A 22,266-nucleotide genomic window follows, 5' to 3' on the forward strand; every position below is an offset into this window, starting at 1 on the left:
CCGGTGCCCTCCGTCGCTTAACGGAGCCATCGGCAGTGCCGGAGGCGATTGGATCCTTTCACATGCTGTGCATGGAGATGAGTTAGGGGAAGATGGCCCCCACCCGTCCCCGTCTCTTAAAGGGCCTTTTTTTTTTAAATGACTTTTTTTTTTTTTTTTAGTAATGCATTTTAGTGTAAATATGAGATCTGAGGTCTTTTGACCCCAGATCACATATTTAAGAGGTCTTGTCATGCTTTTTTTCTATTACAAGGGATGTTTACATTCCTTGTAATAGAAATAAAAGTGATACGATTTTTATTTTTTTTTAAAACAGTCTAAAAATAAAAGGTAAAATAAATAAGAAAAAAAAAAATTTAAACACGCCCCGTCCCGCTGAGCTCGCGTGCAGAAGCGAACGCATACATGAGTAGGGCCCGCATATGAAAACGGTGCTCAAACCACACATGTGAGGTATCGCCGCGATTGTAAGTGCGAGAGCAATAATTCTAGCCCTAGACCTCCTCTGTAACGCAAAACATGCAACCTGTAGAATTTTTTAAGTGTCGCCTATGGAGATTTTTAAGGGTAAAAGTTTGTCGCCATTCCACGAGCGGGCGCAGTTTTGAAGCGTGACATGTTGGGTATCAATTTACTCGGCGTAACATTATCTTTCACAATATGAAAAAAATTGGGCTAATTTTACTGTGGTAATTCAAAAAAGTGTATTTAAAAAAAAAAAGTGCGCTTGTAAGACTGCTGGGCAAATACGATGTGACAGAAATTATTGCAACGACCGCCATTTTATTCTCTAGGAATGTATAATGTTTGGGGGTTCTAAGTAATTTCCTAGCAAAAAAAAAACTGTTTTTAACTTGTAAACAACACATCTAAAAAAGAGGCCCGGTCCTTAAGTGGTTAAGGGGAATCCTGCTCCAATTGTTTTTTTAAGGAATGGCGTAGGGGTTCCCCTAAAATCCATACCAGACTCTTCAGGTCTGGTATGAATTTTAAAAGGAACCCTGCGCCAACATTTTTTAAAAAATAGCGTAGGGGTCCCCCCAAAATCCATACCAGACCCTTATCCGAGCACACAACCTGGCAGGCCTCAGGAAAAGAGGGGGGGACGAGAGAACGTCCCCCCCTCCTGAACCGTACCAGGCCAGATGCCCTCAACATGGGGAGGATGCTTTGGAGTGACCCCAAAGCACCTTGTCCCCATGTTGATGAGGTCAAGGGCCTTATCCCCACAACCCTTGCCCGGTGGTTGTGGGGGTATGCGGGCAGGGGGCTTATCGGAGTCTGGAAGCCCCCTTTAACAAGGGGAACCCCAGATCACACCCCCCCATGTGAATTGGTAATGGATATATTGTACCCCTACCAATTCACAAAAAAAAGTGTCAACAATAGTAAAAATGACAGGAGAAACTTTGGGACAAGTCCTTTATTAAAAAATAAAAGAAATAAAAATTTCCCACAATGTAAATCCATCTCATGCCGCCTGACAAACCGAAAAAAGAAAAAAAATGCAACAGCAACAACTTCTAGCTTTGACAGCTGTTATATAGCTGAGGGCGGGGCCACTTGGTGACATAAATGGGAGACCCTGCCTTCCTCTGACATCCCAAAATCCATACCAGGCCCTTCAGGTCTGGTATGGATTTTCAAGGGGACCCCTACGCCATTTTTTTAAAAGAAATTTGGCGCAGGGTTCCCTTAATAGCCATACCAGATCTGAAGGGCCTGGTTTGGATTTTGGGGGGACCCCCACGCAATTTTTAAAAAAAAAAGACCTGGTAATGGACTGGGGGGGGGGACCCAATGCCGTTTTTTCGATGAGTTTTATCTATATTGAAGGAATCCGACAATTCATTACAGCCGCAATCAGTTTTAAATGACTTTTTTCCTTTAGAAATTTTGCTGTGGTACTGTTCTAAACATGGGAAAAATGTGCCACTTTACAGGCATACTATAGACACCCCCCAGGCACAATATTTAAGGAATATTTCACTTTTATTGTTTCACTTTAAGCATTAATAAAATCACTGCTCCCGAAAAAACGTCAGTTTTTAAAACTTTTATTTGGATTGATACATGTCCCCTGGGGCAAGACCCAGATCCCCAAACACTATTTATGACAATGACTTGCATACAAGCCTTTAAAGTTATCACTTTTGGTTTTTCATGTTAGTGTCCCATAGACTTTAACGGGGTTCCGTGGCTTTCGAATTTGCCGCGCACACCGCATAATGTTTGTTGTTCGCCGAACGTCCGAGCAACCAAAGTTTAGGCCGAACCATTCGCCCATCCCTATTTTTGGCCAACCCCTGTAAATTGATTACTGCTTAATGTCCATTCTTTTTACTATTCACGTTTTGTGCTAAAATCTATATAAAGTGCATATAGAATGAACATCACCTAAATTAACATTGGCTACATAACATAATTAGCTTTCTCATTTTGATAAAAACCACACAATCAGCTTGCTTTAATCAAGTAAATTCTGAGAGGTTGATGTCACTTCAAATTCATCATTAAACTATGAGATTTGAACATTATAAGCTCGATAAAAGAAAATGGAGGCTTATTTACAGACACATCTCTATACATCCTCAAAGCAGGCAGCAGTTAATTTCCGACTGAGACATTTTAATGCATTTTTAAAGTGCTCATTATTTCAAGATCACGATAAGAATGTAGCATTTGAAGTCTACCGCCCTCATTTATTTTGGTTTTCCGTCCAGCTCTATACCTTGAGCACACAAATGTATTAAATGCGGGAATGTAAATGAAACTGAGTTTTTTCATTAGTTGTGCAGAAAGGACTTGGATCCTTTGCAGTCACACTTCAGTGATTATTGAAATGAAATGAGATTTTTGTATCTGTGTTTCAGACATGAATCTGTAATAAATCTTTTTTCATGAAAGCTTGATGTTTATGGGGGTGGGTGTTCCCTATTTGCTTTTTTCATAATTTGATAATATAGTTGCTGATTATTAAAACATGAATGTGGATCAGGGACTGATGTATTCCAGCCTCTAGGTTTGGATACACATAACAAATGTGAATTTCATAGAGCTCACTTACCTTCGATAGTGATAGAAGAATTAGCATATGTGGCAGGCATAGACTGCAGAAACTAGGCACAATGGCTAGGGCATCCATCACTGGTGTTTTACATATATGGATATCTTGTAGCTGGAATTCTGCCGTATCCATGTCAATTTACAGCTCCAATCTCTTCTGGCTGTTTCACCAGTTCCAATGGAACAGCTTCTATACGCCTTGCGCAACTATCTGTCTTGATAAAAGCCTAAATTATCTACAGTATATTCGGCCATGGGAATATGAGAACTGTAGTGAAAACCAAGAGGTCGAGAAACATTTTCTTGCACCCAGCAGCCATTGTAAAGCAGTACAGGAGGTATGAATAGAAGTCTGGCACAGACAAAATGCAGTAAAATTGTAGTAAAATGTATACTTAATCCATCAATACATAAAAGAGTTCATCATGTACAACAATTGATGCATTTCAGCTCCAAACACTCTGGGCCTTAGTCATAAAATATATACGGTATGTACAGCATGTGTCTTGACATAGACCTTATAGCATAGACCAGTGGTCTGCAAACTGCGGCCCGTGGGCTGGATGCGGCCCTTTACTTACCTTTATCCAGCCCTTGGGACACTGTTCCTGATGATGGAGCATTAAGTCCTTCCGCTGTCACCAATGATGGGACATAACTCCTCCCACTGATATAAACAACTGTTCACTTTTTTCCACTGACAACAATAGAGCACTTTTCCTTCCACTGACACCACAGCAATAAGGCATTAATCCTTCCATTGACACCAAGGGTTAGGTATCTTCCACTGACACCAGCACTTTTCCTCCCACCACTATAAATGATTGGGCACTATTCCTTCCACTGAAAACAACAATGGGATACTATTCCCCCCACTATTACTAATGATGGGCCACTATTCCTCCTTCTAATGACCATAGGCACTATGTAAATTTTCTCCTCCCACTGGCGACAGTCTGATCCCCCTAAAGTCTGGAGGAAAATAAATCTGCCCTTTGTTTACAAAGTTTGGAGACACTAGACACTGAAATATAGGGTTGCAGCACTGTTGACTTTCTATTCCTTTATAGTATAGGAGGTATACCTGTTGACAGTGCAGGATTAAGGTGGTCATGGGCCCCTAGGCTACTTTTTGTGTGGCCCCCTCCTAAGCATGCTTTACCAGAAAATAAATTATTTAGTGCCATGTGTAAAACGGTAGACCTATATTACACGCCTCAAGTGCAACTCTCAGGTCTACAGCCCAAACACATTCAGACATGAGCCAACTATAAACAGCAATGCCACAGAAAAAAAGCATTCAAGATACACCTGCAAGCTGGTAACAGATTTTACCTTTCTAAACCAACAGTTAAGTCAAAAACGTCTGCAACAGCTCCTGTTTAAATGAGGCAAAATCACAACATCCTGACAGAGACCAATTGAAATGCTGTGTAATATTTCAATAGTATAAAAGCCATACAAATACCATAAACAGCAGCAGCAGCACATAAAAGCAAGCAATAATCAACAGCAGAACAATCATACGTTCCAACGGCAGGAAGTGCCAGCATCCATTGGCGCAGGTGCAGCCTGTCCATCGGACACCACTGCAATCCAGGAAACGGACCAGACTCACTCCCAGGATATATGGCAGCTTTTGCCAACATGCTTGTTCACTATGTACCTTTGTGAGTACCTTTTTACAGTTTTATTAAACTCCATGTTTTTTACTGCACTTAGAGTGGCACCTTTGTTTCATTTCCAGAGTGCATATAACACGCACCCTAACATTAAGAGGGAAGTTTCAGGAAAAAAAACTTCCCACAGCCCCCTGCACAGTACATAGTCCCCCTGCACCCTTTCCCTGCACAGTACACAACCCTCTGCACAGTACACAGCCCCCCTGCACAGTACACAGACCCCTTTCCCTGCACAGTACACAACCCTCTGCACAGTACACAGACCCCCTGCACATACCACAGCCCCCTTTCCCTGCACAGTACACAGACCCCTTTTCCCTGCACAGTACACAGACATCTGCATAGTACACAGACCCCTTTCCCTGCACAGTACATAGACCCCTTTCCCTGCACAGTACACAGACCCCTTTTCCCTGCACAGTACACAGACATCTGCATAGTACACAGACCCCTTTGCCTGCATATCACACAGGCCTCTTTCATTATAAAGCCCCCCTGCACTCACAGGAGACCCCCAGTCTCCTGGGAAAGAATACTCTAAAGTTGAGAAAACATCACTGCCAGCCCTTTCTCATACACCGCTCCTCCTGTGTCACTCATTGTAAATCAAAGCTTCTAAATACCTCAATTAACGCCGTTCTTCGTGACCTGGTCATGTGACTGCTCTCCTCTGCTGTTTCATTGACGGTCACATGACCGCTCTCCACCTGCAATCAAAGGCTACACTCGGGAAGGAAGTGGAGCGGGAGGAGGAGAGCGGCCAGACAGAGCAGCTTTAATTGAGGTATTAAGAGACTTTCATTTACATTGAGAGTGACACATGAGGAGCTGTGCATGAGAAAGGGCTGGCAGTAATGTTTTCTCAACCTTAAAGTATGCTGGCAGTGCTGTCCCAGGGCCAGGAGAGGTGGTACAGCTGGCCTGACATCCCCCCCAATGGGTGGCACCCGGGGGGACCGCCCGATCCCCGCCCCTTGTTGGTAAAAAAACATTTATCGGCGTATTCGTATAACACGCAGGCATGGTTTTTATTCTACATATACATAAATATATATAAAATAATAAAAATATCATGGCCAATCGGGGGCCCTTGCACACGTGGGGCCCTAGGCTGCAGCCTAGACCAGCCTGTGCATTAATCCGCCCCTGCCTGTTGAGACTTTTAGTATCTGAAGAGACCAAATTTTATTTATCTTCATATCTGATATAGCTCTCACAATTTTTCTGCAGCACTTTGCAAAGGACAATAAACTATTTGCATCAATACCTGCCCCAAAAGAATAAGCCAATTTCCCTATGAATGTCCTACACACAAGCATACATACTTGGGCCAATATGTGTAAAAGTCAATTAATCTGGCAGTAAGTTTTTGTTTAGTAGGAAGAAATCCATTCAAACACATGGAGCTCTTGCAAACTCCAGACCAACACTGTGGAAAGCCAAAGACTAATAATGAGCTTCACTGCTGTGCAGTTTATGTTAACCACCATTGTGTAAAGGGTGAGTACATCATTTTTTGTAAATTAACCTTTTCTCCTGTCTCAGTTATCAGTTCTGCAAGGGACTTTTTAGAGGAATGTCCTCTTTTTGCCACATTAATCCTAAAAAACACAACATGTCTGTGGTTTATGAGGCCTTATGCACACAGGACTTTTTTTCCTCCCCTAGACGTCTTTGCGCCTTGCAGGAAAAAAAGCAGCTTAAAATACAGTATCTCACAAAAGTGAGTACACCCCTCACATTTTTGTAAATATTTTATTATATCTTTTCATGTGACAACACTGAAGAAATGACACTTTGCTACAATGTAAAGTAGTGAGTGTACATCTTGTACAACAGTGTACATTTTCTGTCCCCTCAAAAAAACTCAACACACAGCCATTAATGTCTAAACCGCTGGCATCAAAAGCAAGTACACCCCTAAGTGAAACTGTCCAAATTGGGCCCAAAGTGTCAATATTTTTGGTGGCCACCATTATTTTTCAGCACTGCCTTAACCCTCTTGGGCATGAAGTTCAGCAGAGCTTCACAGGTTGCCACTGGAATCCTCTTCCACTCCTCCATGATGACATCACAGAGCTGGTGGATGTCAGAGGCCTTGCTCTCCTCCACCTTCCGTTTGAAGATGGCCCATAGATGCTCAATAGGGTTTAGGTCTGCAGAGATATGCTTGGCCAGTCCATCACCTTTACTCTCAGCTTCTTTAGCAAGGCAGTGATCGTCTTGGAGGTGTGTTTAGTGTCGTTATCATGTTGGAATACTGCCCTGCGACCCAGTCTCTGAAGGGAGGGGATCATGCTCTGCTTCAGTATGTCACAGTACATGTTGGCATTCATGGTTCCCTCAATAAGCTGTAGCACCCCAGTGCCGGCAGCACTCATGCAGCCCCGGACCATGACACTCACACCACCATGCTTAACTGTAGGCAAGACACACTTGTCTTTGTATTCCTCACCTGGTTACCACCACACATGCTTGACAACATCTGAACCAAATAAGTTTATCTTGGTCTCGTAAGACCACATGACATGGTTCCAGTAATCCATCTCCTTAGTCTGCTTGTCTTCAGCAAACCGTTTGCGGGCTTCTTGTGCATCATCTTTAGAAGAGGCTTCCTTCTGGGACGACAGCCATGTAGACCAATTTGATGCAGTGTGCGGCGTATGGTCTGAGCACTGACAGGCTGACCCCCGCTCCCCTTCAACCTCTGCAGCAATTCTGGCAGCACTCATACATCTATTTCCCCAAAAAAACCTCTGGATATGACGCTGAGCACGTGCACTCAACTTCTTTGGTCGACCATGGTGAGGCCTGTTCTGAGTGGAACCTGTCCTGTTAAACCGCTGTATGGTCTTGGCCACTGTGCTGCAGCTCAGTTTCAGGGTCTTGGCAAACTTCTTATAGCCTAGGCCATCTTTATGTAGAGCAACAATTCTTTTTTTCAGAGCCTCAGAGACTTTTTTGCCATGAGGTGCCATGTTGAACTTCCATTGACCAGTATGAGAGAGTGAGAGCGATAACACCAAATTTAACACACCTGCTTCACATTCACACCTGAGACCTTGTAACACTAACGAGTCACATGACAATGGGGAGGGAAAATGGCTAATTGGGCCCAGTTGGGACATTTTCACCTAGGGGTGTACTCACTTTTGTTGTCAGCAGTTTAGACTTTATTGGCTGTGTGTTGAGTTATTTTGAGGGGACAGCAAATTTGCACTGTTATACAAGCTGTACACTCACTACTTTACATTGTAGCAAAGTGTTATTTCTTCAGTGTTGTCACATGAAAAAATATAAGAAAATATTTACAAAAATGTGAGGGGTGTACTCAATTTTGTGAGATACTGTATGTGCCAAGCAGCTTAAAAAACGCACCCAAAACCGGGTTTTCGAATGTGTTTAGATGTATTTAAGAGCGTCAATCATTTGAGCGTTCATTCATTCCATTGGCCAGAATATTAATTTATTCTGCTCATTGGATTAAATGAATACTCAAGCGCTTAACACGCCTAGTGTTTTAGGCACGTTTACAGGCATTTAGGTGCATCAAGCATTTTTCTGCTCAAACTCCCTTCTCCCGAATGCGCAAGTGACTGCTTTTTTATTCAGTCTCTAAATGCTCCTCTTCTAATACGCCTGTAAATGCCTATGTGAGCATGGCCACATTGGCCAACATAAGAGGTGTGTTTAGAAGCAGGAAAAAAAAGTGTACAATGCCTGTAAAAGCGGTGTTTATTTTTTATGTCCTGTATGTATGAGGCCTTACACTGAAACATGCAGTGAAATGATACAATCTTTTATCTTACCTTTCCAGTTATGCAGCATGTGTATGGAACTCCACAAGACAAAGGTCCAGTGCTGTTACATGAGTGATATGGATTCACCTCCCAGTCTCTAAACTCTTCTCCTCCACAGCAGGAAAACTGTAAAACATATAGAGCACAATGTCTGTTAGACCACACAAACTATGACTTTTTAGGCAACAACCAACAAACTTATAACAAATATAATTTCTAGACTGTATAAGCAGCATATACTGTGTATATATATATATATATATATATATATATATATATATATATATATACACACACACACTGTATAGATCAAATATATCTGTAGTGTTCACGGTTTGTCAACTCCCTGTTTGTTTTCTGACTTCTGGAAATTAAATGCAGTGATGCGCTTTCTGTTGAAAGGAACACATGGCGGGGCGGCAGCCATTCCAGCGGCTGTTGTGTTCCACAATGTCAGTACGCAAGTCGGGAATAGAGCACACTTTTGAGAGAGGACATATGACACCAACAGGAGACTGGCAGTTGGGATTTTCCTGAGCACCTGAGATTTTAAGTGTGCACTCACAAACAGTGAACACTACAGATATATATACAGTATCTCACAAGAGTGAGTACACCCCTCACATTTTTGTAAATATTTTATTATATCTTTTCATGTGACAACACTGAAGAAATTACACTTTGCTACAATGTAAAGTAGTGAGTGTACAGCTTGTATAATAGTGTAAATTTGCTGGCCCCTCAAAATAACTCAACACACAGCCATTAATGTCTAAACTGCTGGCAACAAAAGTGAGTACACCCCTAAGTGAAAATGTCCAAATTGGGCCCAATTAACTATTTTCCCTCACTGGTGACATGTGACTCGTTAGTGTTACAAGATCTCAGGTGTGAATGGGGAGCAGGTGTGTTCAGTTTGGTGTTATCGCTCTCACTCTCTCATACTGGTCACTGGAAGTTCATGGCAAAGAACTTTCTGAGGATCTGAAAAAAAGAATTGTTGCTCTACATAAAGATGGCCTAGGGTATTAGAGGATTGCCAGGACCCTGAAACTGAGCTGCAGCACGGTATCCAAGACCATACATTGGTTTAATATTGGCTTAACAGGACAGGTTCCACTCAGAACAGGCCTCGCCATGGTCGACCAAAGGGGTTGAGTGCACGTGCTCAGCATCATATTCAGAGGTTGTCTTTGGGAAATAGACATATGAGTGCTGCCAGCATTGCTACAGAGGTTGAAGGAGTAGGGGGGTCAGCCTGTCAGTGCTCAGACCATACGCCGCACACTGCATCAAATTGGTCTGCATGGCTGCCATCCCAGAAGGAAGCCTTTTCTAAAGATGATGCACAAGCAAGCCCGCAAACAGTTTGCTGAAGACAAGAAGACTAAGGACATGAATTACTGGAACCATGTCCTGTGGTCTAATGAGACCAGGATAAACGTATTTGGTTCAGATGGTGTCAAGCATGTGTGGCGACAACCAGGTGAGGATTACAAAGACAAGTGTGTCTTGCCTACAGTCAAGCATGGTGGTGGGAGTGTCATGGTCTGGGGCTGCATGAGTGCTGCCAGCACTGGGGAGCTACAGTTCATTAAGGGAACCATGAATGCCAACATGTACTTTGACATACTGAAGCAGAGCATGATTCCCTCCCTTCGGAGACTGGGCCGCAGGGCAAGATTCCAACATGATAAATACCCCAAACACACCTCCAAGACGACCACTGCCTTGCTAAAGAAGCTGAGGGTAAAGGTGATGGACTGGTCAAGCATGTCTCCAGACCTAAACCTCAAACAGAAGGTGGAGGAGCGCAAGGTCCCTAAAATTCATCAGCTCCGTGATGTTGTCATGGAGGAGTGGAAGAGGACTCCAGTGGCAACCTGTGAAGCTCTGGTGAACTCCATGTCCAAGAGGGTTAAGGCAGTGCTGGAAAATAATGGCAGCCACAAAAAATATTGACACTTTGGGCCCAATTTGGACATTTTCATGGAAAACCTTTTTTTTTTGCCCCACTCCTTGTTATATATTTGATACTACATAATACAGCTGTGTTTAATATGACTAATGTGATGACTTTTGACCTAGTCTGATGCTACGATACCCCACCTAATGGATCTATAAGGTGCAAGTTGCATGTATTAGGAGGCAAGCACCTTTGTCCCCAAAATGGGACAACTTGCTGACATCGCCTACAGTTTGGTCACTCATCGCCAGGCTGGTTGATCATCTGACACTGTTGTTATGCATGCTGCTTCTGTCCTTTGTGAGCATTCAATTTGCTATTTGGATTTATTTTTATAATAAATCTTGGGTAATGCCGTAGGGGTTTTTGGGCCCCTGTACGTTCTTTTCTAGTATACTATATGGTTGGATTCCCCTGTCTGAGGAGGGCTGCACCGCTGAAGCATTGTTCTGGAGAAAATATAGATCACATACATTGCCCTGATCTGGTGACCATCCTTTTGACACAAAAGTTAAACCTTATTCCAAACGAACACGTAATAGTCCCCCTCAACTGTATAATTACCGTGTAGGAAATTCTCTTAAATGCATTGAATCAAAATGAATATATATATATATATATATATATATATATATATATATATATATATATATATAGGAGGGGTTTAATTGTAGAGGGCAGGTATTTCCCCCTCAGGCCTGTTTATTAGGCAGCTGGTCAGAGAGGCTGGATGATGGCTGTTTTGCTGTCTGTTGTGAGGAGACCTGGATGCTGCATGGAAGCCTCCATACTCTGACTTTGATCTGCTGGGTGAGCTGGCCTGTAACTGGAACTTTCTTTACTGTATATGCTGTGGCTGGGACGCTGAAAGATTCATGTAAGCTTGTGTTGTTTGAGCTGCCCCTGAAGACAAAGACTGTAATTTCTCTGTTTGCTGCATAAAGCGTTTTTTAATTTTAATGAACTGTCTCCCAGAAGCCTGTTTACCCCTCTGATCCCGAAGAAGAAAAAAATTATATATATATTTCTACCTAACCTCTGTAACTCCATTTTGCAGGATAGCTTGGCCTGCATCAAGGATTTCAAAATAAAAAGGAATTCATATACTATCATCACAGGTATAAACCATTTACCAGAATACAATATTTTTTGCTCTAGTGGGCCTATAATAAACTCTTTGTATAATGCAACTTGTAGTGAAAGTCTTATGCCGCGTACGCACGATCGGAAATTTGGCCAGCAAAAAAACGATGACAGCTTTTGGTTGGAAAATGCGACCGTGTGTATGCTCCATCGGACTTTTGCTGGCGGAATTCCCACCAGCAAAAGATTGAGAGCAGGTCCTCAATTCGGTCGGAAAAAGTTCCTATCCGAAAATGCGATCATCTGTACAAATTCCAACGCGCAAAATTCCTACGCATGCTCGGAAACAATTCGACGCATGCTCGGAAGCATTGAACTTCATTTTCTCGGCTCGTCATAGTGTTGTACATCACCGTGTTCTTGTCGGTCGAAAGTTCAGAGAACTTTTGTGTGACCGTGTGTATGCAAGGCAAGCTTGAGCGAAATTCCGTTGGAAAAAACATCCAAGTTTTTTCCGAAAATCCGCTCATGTGTACACGGCATTAGTGGTTGTTTAACAATTTGTGTCTATTTTTCTCTTGCTTATGGACTATTAAAGTACTGTTGGAGAAAGGATGATTTTAGCTTTTCCTCTCCATTCTGGAGTAGCAGATTTTATTTTTCTATTGAACAGGAAACGCTAAGACATTGTGTAAGGATTCTAGAGGCCATTGTGCTCAAAGCTCCTTTGTTAATATGTTCAGTCATGCTTTGAAGCTATAGATTTTTTTTTTTTAAACCATAATAGAAAAGGGACAGTGTTGCATACGTAGAATTCTTTTTCCTCAATTTACACAATCCATACTTCGATTTACTTTTTTTGATTCCAAGTATTCTCTAATAACAAGTGAGTATTTTATGTTTCTCTAGGTTCAGCCAGAGTTCTTTGAAAATCCTTTCTATCTAATTTTGTTAAATCAAAGGTTATATGAAGAGGATCTTTCTTCATTATCTACAAATATTCAATATAAGATGCAGTTCATTTTCTATATGGACATACATTTGGCAGAATTTGTAAAATGTGGACCATTTATAAGAATACAAGAGTGATCAGACCAAACACAATTCTCCTTTTTATATGATTAAAATCCAAAGTTTAGGCAGCACAGAATAACACAATCAATATGTAAACAATAGAAATAAAATAAATAAGAAAATGGTCCTGCTCAAACGTTTGCTTACTCTTAGTTCTTAATATCATGTATTGCCCCTTTAGCATTCATTTTTTTTTTAATGAGGACTTTTATGTTCTTATGTAGTTAAGCTTTGGTTAACTTTTTTGGCCAAAGGGCTCCAGGTCCTGTAAATTTTTTGGTTGCATAGCATGAATTGCATGTTTGAGATCTCCACAAAGTGACTAAATTATGTAGAGATCAGCAGATTGTGATGGCCACTCTGGAACCTTCACTATCGAATGCTGCAGTCGCCAAATGGTTAACTTGACCTTATGTTTCAGGACACTGTCATGTTGGCAAATCCAAGTGTACCGCTTGCACAGCATCTGGACTGAAATGTGTACATTTTCCTAAATTTTTTTCTAATTACATGCTGCATTCATTTTGTCATCAATTCTGACAATATTGCCTGTGTTGTTGTAGCTCACACACCCCCAAATAAGGCAGAGTCACCTCCATGTTTTTACACTATGCATAATGTGCTTCTCTTCATAGGCCTTGTTGACTCTTCTCCAAAAATAGCTTTTATGGTTGTGACCAAAATCTTCAGTTTTGGCCTCATTACTCCAAATGGCTTTGTTCCAGAAGTTTGGGCTTTTCTAGATGCTGTTTGGCATATTTGTGATTTTGGTGAACAGCAATGGCTAACATACTACAAACATATAAGCACAAAATTTAGAATGTGATGGCTTTTATCGTTTTTTTTCTTTCATTTGGCCATTTCAATCTGATCCGCCTGTCAGATTCAGATTTTTTATTCAGATCTGAATGGAAGTTCAATGTTAGTCTATGGCAGCCTTTCTCAACTAGGGTTCCTCCAGAGGTTGCTAGGCGTTCCTTGAGAAGTCATCAGTTTCTACTCCTTAGATAAGTAAGCATTCAAACCAACAATCTTTTTAGCTCTCTGTAAGGGAGATGTTTCTTTCCACTGACCACAAATGTAAGGGGCATTACTCTTCCACTGACATCACATTATTGTACATGAACTGTAGATATAGTAATTATTAGCAGGGGTTTCCTGAGACCAGAAACTTATTTTACGGGGGCTCTTGCATATGGGCTGGCTGAACCCATTTAGCATAATTCCCAGCATATTTCTTTCGCCAGGGCAGCCAAGTGTACAGTGTGTCATTCACATGAATGGCCGCGTGCCGATGTACGCGAACAATGGAACATTTTCTATGAGCTGTGGGCTGCCTGTAAAGAAACACAATGAGAATTATGTTGAATGGGCTCAGACAGCCTGTTTTCAAGCACCCTAAAGATTCCTCTACATTAAAGAGGTTGCAAATGACTGGTCTAAGGGCAGGTGGATGTAAACAAATGTGTCTCTGTTTACATGTAATTACCTCTGAGTTCATCTACTGTAGGTCTGAAAAAATATCCTAAAAGGTTTGCATCCTTTTTCATTTTTTCTGACCTAAATAAAGGAATGACAGTAAAAGGATGTACACAGATGCACATATCTTTACATCTGCCCACCTATAAACCTAACATAGGTCAGTTATGCTCTGTTTTTTCCCTCCATCCCAAGATAGAAAAAAAAACGGTCACAGGTTTTACAAAAATGAACATTGTTCCTTTTCTGCTCTGAAGCAGCAGAGGAATCTGTTCACGGATCCCTTGCTAGTAAGAAATGGAGCCTTAATCCTCACCCTTATACTCAGAGAAAGTGAAAAAACAGATCACACTCCTTTTTGTGAGCTTTACTGACACACAAACATAAATCAATAGTGGGAAGTGTTCTGTGTATTAAAGAACATAAGGGGGTTTTGGAGGAGATTATTCATGTAGACCAAACGAGGCTTATGCCCGAGAAAGGCACCGATATCAACCTCCAAGGATTCTTTCTCAACCTCTTAGTGTCCCATACCAATAGTGGGCATAGAGTCATTGCCTCCCTGGACACAGAAAAGGCGCTCAACTCGGTTGAGTGGAATTTCCTGTGGGAGATATTGCATAGAATCGGCTTTGGCCCTAAATTTCTCCAGTGGTTGCGTATGTTACATAGTGCACCCAAAGCCCGTATTCAAACTAACGATAGCCTATCGGCGTCCTTTCTGCTGCAGAGGGGTACTCGTCAGGGGTGCCCTCTATCCCCTGCCCTTTTTGCCCTAGCTCTTGAACCTTTGGCTATCTTGATTTGAGGCTCTGATTGGATTAAGGGCTTAAAGGTGGGTTCCCTGAAGGAAAAAATCTCTTACGCTGATGACGCACTTTTCTACCTCCAGGATGCCGACGAGTCCCTAATGGCTGCACTGGATATCTTTAAAGTCTAAGTTCACCTTACAGATTTTTCTGGAAAGGAGGAAAAATCTGTAAGGTGAACTTACACAGGTCCCTCTCCCCGCCCCCCCATCGGTCCCACTGACCTGGACTGCCACCATCTTTGGTTCTAACCCCCGGTATATCTGCGCCAGGAGTCCAGGTTTTAGAAATCCTTTCTGAAGCCATGCATCTTCTCCATAGCTGACAGGACGAGCTATGTGGCTGCTGATTGGTCGGCGCCGCCCATGTGACAGCGCTGACCAATTAGAATGCTCTAAAACGTCCCTCCTGATGAGAGACGTTTTGGACATTCAGCTCAGGGGATTGCTAAGCCCCGGACTCTCTTACGCTGATGACGCACTTTTCTACCTCCAGGATGCCGACGAGTCCCTAATGGCTGCACTGGATATCTTTAAAGTCTAAGTTCACCTTACAGATTTTTCTGGAAAGGAGGAAAAATCTGTAAGGTGAACTTACACAGGTCCCTCTCCCCGCCCCCCCATCGGTCCCACTGACCTGGACTGCCACCATCTTTGGTTCTAACCCCCGGTATATCTGCGCCAGGAGTCCAGGTTTTAGAAATCCTTTCTGAAGCCATGCATCTTCTCCATAGCTGACAGGACGGGCTATGTGGCTGCTGATTGGTCGGCGCCGCCCATGTGACAGCGCTGACCAATTAGAATGCTCTAAAACGTCCCTCCTGATGAGAGACGTTTTGGACATTCAGCTCAGGGGATTGCTAAGCCCCGGACTCCTGGCGCGGACATACCAGGGCCTAGAACAGCCACGGTCCGGGTCAGCGGGACCGGGGGGGGGGCGGAGGTGCGGAGGGGGACCTGTGTAAGTTGACCTCACAGAGTTTTCTCTTAGATCCCCAAGCTAGAAAAATTGCTGCAGATGTCACGTTACTTTGGACTGATCAGTTTAGGTATCTGGGTGTCCAGGTTCGGCAGGAATTGCCCAGTTTTTTTTTACCTTAATTTGGCGCCGGTATTGTTTCAGCTTCATTCCAAATGCGCCTCCTGGAATTCGTTGCCACTGAATCTTCTGGGCTGCATAAATCAGCTCAAAATTATATTTCTCCTGAAATTTTTGTACATGTTCCGTAACTGCCCAATCTGGATACCCGCCTCTTTTTTTCTCGGAAATAGATAGATGTTTTGGGACATTTATCTGGGGGGGGGGTGTTCTCCTTAGGTTAGCCAAACTGACACTGGTTCTTCCTGTGCGATGTGGAGGGTTGGCGTTGCCGGACTACCAGACCTATTATTGGGCAGCCATTTTGGTCACAGTTCGGTGGTGGCTTGTGCTCCCTTGGACCAATGCAGCTGTGTGTCTGGGGGCATCCGCTCTTGAGTCACTCCAGGAGCTGAGCAACTTGGTCTATAAGGGTTGTTGGGCTTATGCTGGCCTTGCGCTTCCTACTACAGCGACACTAAAGGTCTGGCCATTCCAATCAGTGGTCCCCTTTTAACCCGCTGTGGGGGAACCCTAACCTCCCATAGCTCCGCTATATTCCTAACCCCCAGGTGTGGGTCCGCTATGGCATTAAAACTATTGGGGGTGTGTTCTCGGCGGGGGCCTTGGATCTCAAGGCCAATTTTCCCTTACCTGGTTGGATGTATTTCTGATACCTGCAGTTGCGTTATGCTGCTCGTGCTAAATTCCCGACCCCACCGAACCTATCTATGTATCCCATTGAAGAACTATTCCCTCAAGAATCTTTATCTAAATCATTGTCGTCTCTGTACTTGGCCTTGCTGAGTGAGGACTCTCCCAAGATGGGCAGGCTCTGGGATAGGTGGGAAACCGACCTCCCAGGCTTAGACAGGGAAGATTGGGAAGACTGTTTGGAAGATAGCATTAAGCTGTTAATATCTTCAAAGGATAAGTTGATACAGGTAAGAATTTTGCAGAGTCTATTATACCCCCCCCCAGAGACTGTGCAGGATCTACCCCCAGAGGCCGCAGGATTGCCCTAGGTTTGGCAGTGGTGAAGGAACATATATCCATATGTTCTGGAGCTGGCCGAGGATTGCTCGGTATTGGGAGGAGGTGGTGGAACTCATTAAAGGTGGTCTCCAGCTGACTCTTCCGGTTTCACCGGAGATGACTCTGTTGGGGATTCAGGATGATGAGCAGCGGCCTAGGTTTACTAAATTACTGTTGGCATACCTTTTCTATTATGCCAAATGGGAAATTATTTGAATGCCCTGTACACACGATCGGACTTTCCGACGGAAAATGTGCGATTGGAGCTTGTTGGAAATTCTGACCGTGTGTAGGCTCCATCGGACTTTTTCCTTCGGAATTTCCTTCGGACACACAAAGTTTGAGAGCTGAATCTAAAATTTTCCGACAACAAAGTGCCACGCATGCTCAGAATCCAGCAGAAGAGCCGCACTGGCTATTGAACTTCATTTTTCTCGGCTCGTGTTGTACGTCACCGCGTTCTTGACGTTTGGAATTTCCCACCAACTATGCAAGACAAGTTTGAGCCAACATCCGTCGGAAAAAATCTGATGGATTTTGTTGTCGGAATGTGCGATTGTGTGTACAGGGCATAAGATGGAATGCCCATTCCCCTCCCTCCGTAGGTTCATGGGAAAAAAACAATTAATGCTGCTCTTCCTTTATATAAGTTAACCTACATTACCAGAAATTGCCCCAAGAAACTTGAAAAGGTGTGGCAGCCATAGACAGCTTAGGCGCTTAGGCTGGGCACTCGCGCCTTGCTTTTGGTGCTGGGATGGCTGCATTGCCTTCTCTTTGTCTCTTTTGGTCTTGATTGGGCAATGAGATTGATGTTTTATTTCTCTTCCTTTTTATTGATGGTTATTCTCCATATAGGATTTACCCATGGTGTTGGAACTAATAGCCTGTAAGTTCACCTGATGTGAGCTTTGCCTTCTCTAGAACTGTCTGTGTATATTGCACCTCTTGATATTGTCCATATTTTTGCATTTGTACCATGCCTTTGTTTTAATAAAGGAACATTCTGATTGTTAAGAAAGAACACAAGGGACAACGTCTGATGGAATCTTTTGATGATAACATCATTAATGAGACTGGCTACATTTTCTGGAATACACACCACTAGGGATGAGCCGAACACCCCTCGGTTCGGTTCGCACCAGAACTTGGGAACGGACCGAAAATTTGCACGAATGTTAGAACCCCATTGATGTCTATGGGACTTGAACGTTCGAAATCAAAAGTGCTAATTTTAAAGGCTAATTTGTATGGTACTGTCCTAAAAAGGGATTGGGGACCCGGGTCCTGCCCCAGGGGACATGTATCAATGCAAAAAAAAGTTTTAAAAACGGCTGTTTTTTCGGGTGATTTTAACCACTTCAATACAGGGCACTTATACACAATCCTGCCCAGAACATTTTTCAGCTTTCAGCGCTGTCGCAGTTTGAATGATAAGTGCGCGGTCATCAATACCCAAACTAAATTTTTATCATTTTGTTCCCACAAATAGAGCTTTCTTTTGGTGGTATTTGATCACCTCTGCGGTTTTTATTTTTTTCTAAACAAATAAAAAAAGACCGAAAATTTTGAAAAAAATAAAAGTTTTGCTTTTGTTTCTGTTAAAAATTTTTGTAAATAAGTAAGTTTTCTCTTTCACTGATGGGCACTGATAAGGCAGCACTGACAAGCACTGATAAGGCGGCACAGATGAGGTGGCACCAATGAGCGGGCACTGATGGGCACTGGTAGGTGGCACTGATGGGTGGCACTGATATGCAGCACTGATGGGCATTGATAGGTGGCACTGGTGGGCACCAATGGGCACTGATGGGCAACACTGATGGTCACTGATAGGCGGCACTGCTGGGCACTGAAAGGCTGCAAAGATGGGTTCTTATGGGTGGCACTGATGGGCACTGATAGGCGGCACTGCTGGGCACTGCTGGACACTGATAGGCGGCACTGATACGTGGCACAGATGGGCACTGATACGCAGCACTGATAGGCATCCCTGGTGGCACTGGCCGTGGTAGGCATTGTGAGTGGGCACTGATTGACAGCTGCCTGGGCATTGATTGGCAGCTGCCTGGGCACAGGTTAGTATTTCCCTGGGGGTCTAGGGGGCATACCTGGTAGTCCAGTGTGGATGGCTTCCCTGGTGGTCCTGGGCGTCTTCCCTGGTGGTCCTGGGTGGGATCCGAGGGGGGGCTGTGCTGATAAACAATCAGCACAGACCCCCCCTGTCAGGAGAGCAGCCGATCGGCTCTCCTCTACTCGTGTCTGTCAGACGCGAGTGAGGAAAAGCCGATCACGGCTCTTCCAATTTACATCGTGATCAGCCGTGATTGGACACGGCTGATCACGTGGTAAAGAGTCTCTGTCAGACTCTTTACCTAGATCGGTGTTGCGGGGTGTCAGACTGACACCCCGCAACAACAATCGCCGCAATGCGCGCCCCCGGGGGCGTGCAGCGGCTCCATACCCTGCAGACGTCATATGACGCCCAGTCAGGTTATTGAAACCACTTTGCCGCCGTCCTTCTGCTATATGGCGGGCGGCAAGTGGTTAATGATGCTTAAAGTAAAAAAAAAAAAAAGTGAAATATTCCTTTAAATATCGTACCTGGGGGGTGTCTATAGTATGCCTGTAAAGTGGCGTGTGTTTCCCGTGCTTAGAACAGTCCCTGCACAAAATGACATTTTTAAAGGAATAAAAGTCATTTAAAACTGCTTACAGCTTTAATGTAATGTTGGGTCCTGGCAATATGGATGAAAATCAGTGAGACAAAGGGCATGGGTACCCCCCCAGTCCATTACCAGGCCCTTTGGGTCTTGTATGGATATTAAGGGGAAACCCGCACCAAAATTAAAAAAAGGAAAGGCGTGGGGCCACCAGGCCCTATATACTCTGAACAGCAGTATACAGGCGGTGCAAACAAGACAGGGACTGTACATTTGTTGTTAAGTAGAATATGTTTTTAATTTTGAACTGGTACATTTTTAACGTGTTCCAGCCAAAAAATCTATTTAAGCCTGGGTTCACACATGTGCGGTGCCAATTGAAGCTCAGGTTTCACTGGGGAGATAAAAATCTCCTGTTCAAAGGTTCATCTGCGTTTTAGCTCCGGATCAGTGAGCAAGGAGAGGGGGAGGGAGAGGGGGGGGGAGGTGTAGTGAGGAGAAGGAGAAAATCCATGTTCAGAACGCAATGCATCTGCGAAGCAGATGCGTTCCCATAGAAGATAAGGGGCTCGTAATTCGCACCGCAATGACCAGAAAACGCACACGTTTTTTGTGCAGTGCGCAGTGCGAATGCAACGCACATATGTGAACAAGCTTCATTTAAATTAACCTAGTTTAAAATGTCCTGCGAATTGGATGCATTGTAATCCGCATCTAATTCGCATAGGTGTGAACGGGGGCTCAAGCTTTTTGGAAAACATAGGGAAGGGTTATCACCCCTGTGACATTTGTTTAGCTGTCTGTGCTCCTCTTCAGAGGATTTCACCTCACTTTCTGTCCCAATGACAAATGTTTTTAGAAAATTTGGGGTTTTTAGTGAAACAAGGTTTGGTGATAAAGCATCAGTGGAAAGGAGAAACATTTTTCCCATATTAACTCTTTACAGGAGAGAATTTCCCTTCCTAGGGGTAGATTTCATCTCACTTCCTGTTGTCTCCTTCTGTTTGCAAGTAGGAGTCGTTTGTAAGTTGGATGTTTTAAAGTAGGGGCCTACCCTATATACTCTGCAGAAATTTGGGCCTTAGGTGTTGGTGCTGCCACAACACGGTAAGCCCTCACAGGGCCCTGCTGTGAAATATTAGATCAAGAATTGTAATTACATGCCCCTGTTGAACAGGGGCAGAAAAATTGGGCCTTTGGTGATGGTGGTGGTGTGGGGGCCACAACACTGTAAGTCCTCACAGTTACTCTTGGTGGGCTCAGAAACGGTCCCTGCTGTGAAATATTAGATCAAGAATTGTAATTACATGTCCCTGTTGAACAGGGGCAGAAAAATTGGGCCTTAGGCACTGGTGCCACAACACTGTAACCCATCACAGATACTCTAGTTGGAGCGCAGGAACGAGCCCTGCTGCAAAGTATTGCATCAAAAATTGTAATTACACACCCCTGTTAAACAGGGGCTGAAAAATTGGGCCTTAGCCACTGGTGGCGGCGCCCAGAACCAAAAATGTTCTTACAAGCTATCAGCATGATCATTGAGGAGGAAGAGGATAATCACTCAGCATAACAGGATAGTCACTCAGCATCAGCATAGGCAGTCTTGAAGGGATCTGACATTTCAAAAAAAATTATTCGGTTACATCAGCATCAGGTGCTTGGTAGCTGGTGGTGATCCAAGATTGATTCATTTTTATGAAGGTCAGTCGATCGACCGAGTCGGTGGACAGACGCACCCCGTTGATCGGTTACAAAGCTTCCAGCAGCACTGAATGTGCGTTCCGAAAGAACGCTGGATGCAGAACAGGCCAGTATCTCAATTCCATACTGTGAAAGCTCTGGCCAGTGATCCATCCTCAAGACCCAGTAACCCAGAGGATTTTCGGTGGGAAAGGTGTCCAAGTCAGATCTTGCCCCTAGGTATTTCTGCACCATGTAAAACAGATGCTGGTGATGGTTGCTGGAACTGATCATACCTTGGGGCTGCGGACTAAAAAATTGTCTGAACGCATTGGTCAGACGGCCACCTTCTCCACCGCTCCTTCTTTGACTGACTGAAGCCTCAGCAACACGTTGTCCAGGAACAGGAGTTTGTAACCTCCCAGTCTCTGGGAACGTGTTGCACAGACCTTTCTGGAAGGCCTCCCGAAGATGTTTCATCCTCTGCTCCCTCTGCGATGGCAAGATAAGGTCCGCAACCTTACCCTTGTAACGTGGATCAAGGAGGGTTGCCAGCCAGTATTGATCCCTCTCCTTGATATCATGAATACGAGGATCCTTCCGCAGGCTTTGCAGGATCAGGGAGGCCATGCAGCGTAGGTTTGCTGAGGCATTCGGTCCGGAGTCCTCTGGGTCACTAAGGACGACATGATCCGCAGCCACCTCCTCCCAGCCACGTACAAGTCCATGGGTTTCTTGGGACTGTAAATGATCCCTTAAAGACTGCTGCTTATGCTGAGTGCCAGGCTCCACCTCCACGCTGACACAATCCTCCTCCTCCTCGTCCTCTTCCTGTGTGATCGGCGGGCACGC

The 22,266-nt window shown here is 43.9% G+C and overlaps 1 protein-coding gene and 1 long non-coding RNA gene across 2 annotated transcripts in view; one reads left to right on the forward strand and one right to left on the reverse strand.

Moving 5' to 3' along the window:
- Positions 1-22,266, reverse strand: part of LOC141132952 (tetraspanin-15-like) — a 274,647-nt gene that overhangs the window by 68,804 nt on the left and 183,577 nt on the right. The window contains exon 5 of the mRNA XM_073621975.1: positions 8,558-8,674. Within this exon, the coding sequence (XP_073478076.1) occupies positions 8,558-8,674 (117 nt within the window). The remainder of the gene's footprint in view (positions 1-8,557; positions 8,675-22,266) is intronic.
- LOC141132953 (uncharacterized) overlaps positions 1-22,266 on the forward strand; it is a 136,879-nt gene that overhangs the window by 41,636 nt on the left and 72,977 nt on the right. The window lies entirely within an intron of this gene.

Source organism: Aquarana catesbeiana, linkage group LG03 (assembly GCF_042186555.1).
Source record: "Aquarana catesbeiana isolate 2022-GZ linkage group LG03, ASM4218655v1, whole genome shotgun sequence".
Classification (NCBI taxonomy): domain Eukaryota; kingdom Metazoa; phylum Chordata; class Amphibia; order Anura; family Ranidae; genus Aquarana; species Aquarana catesbeiana.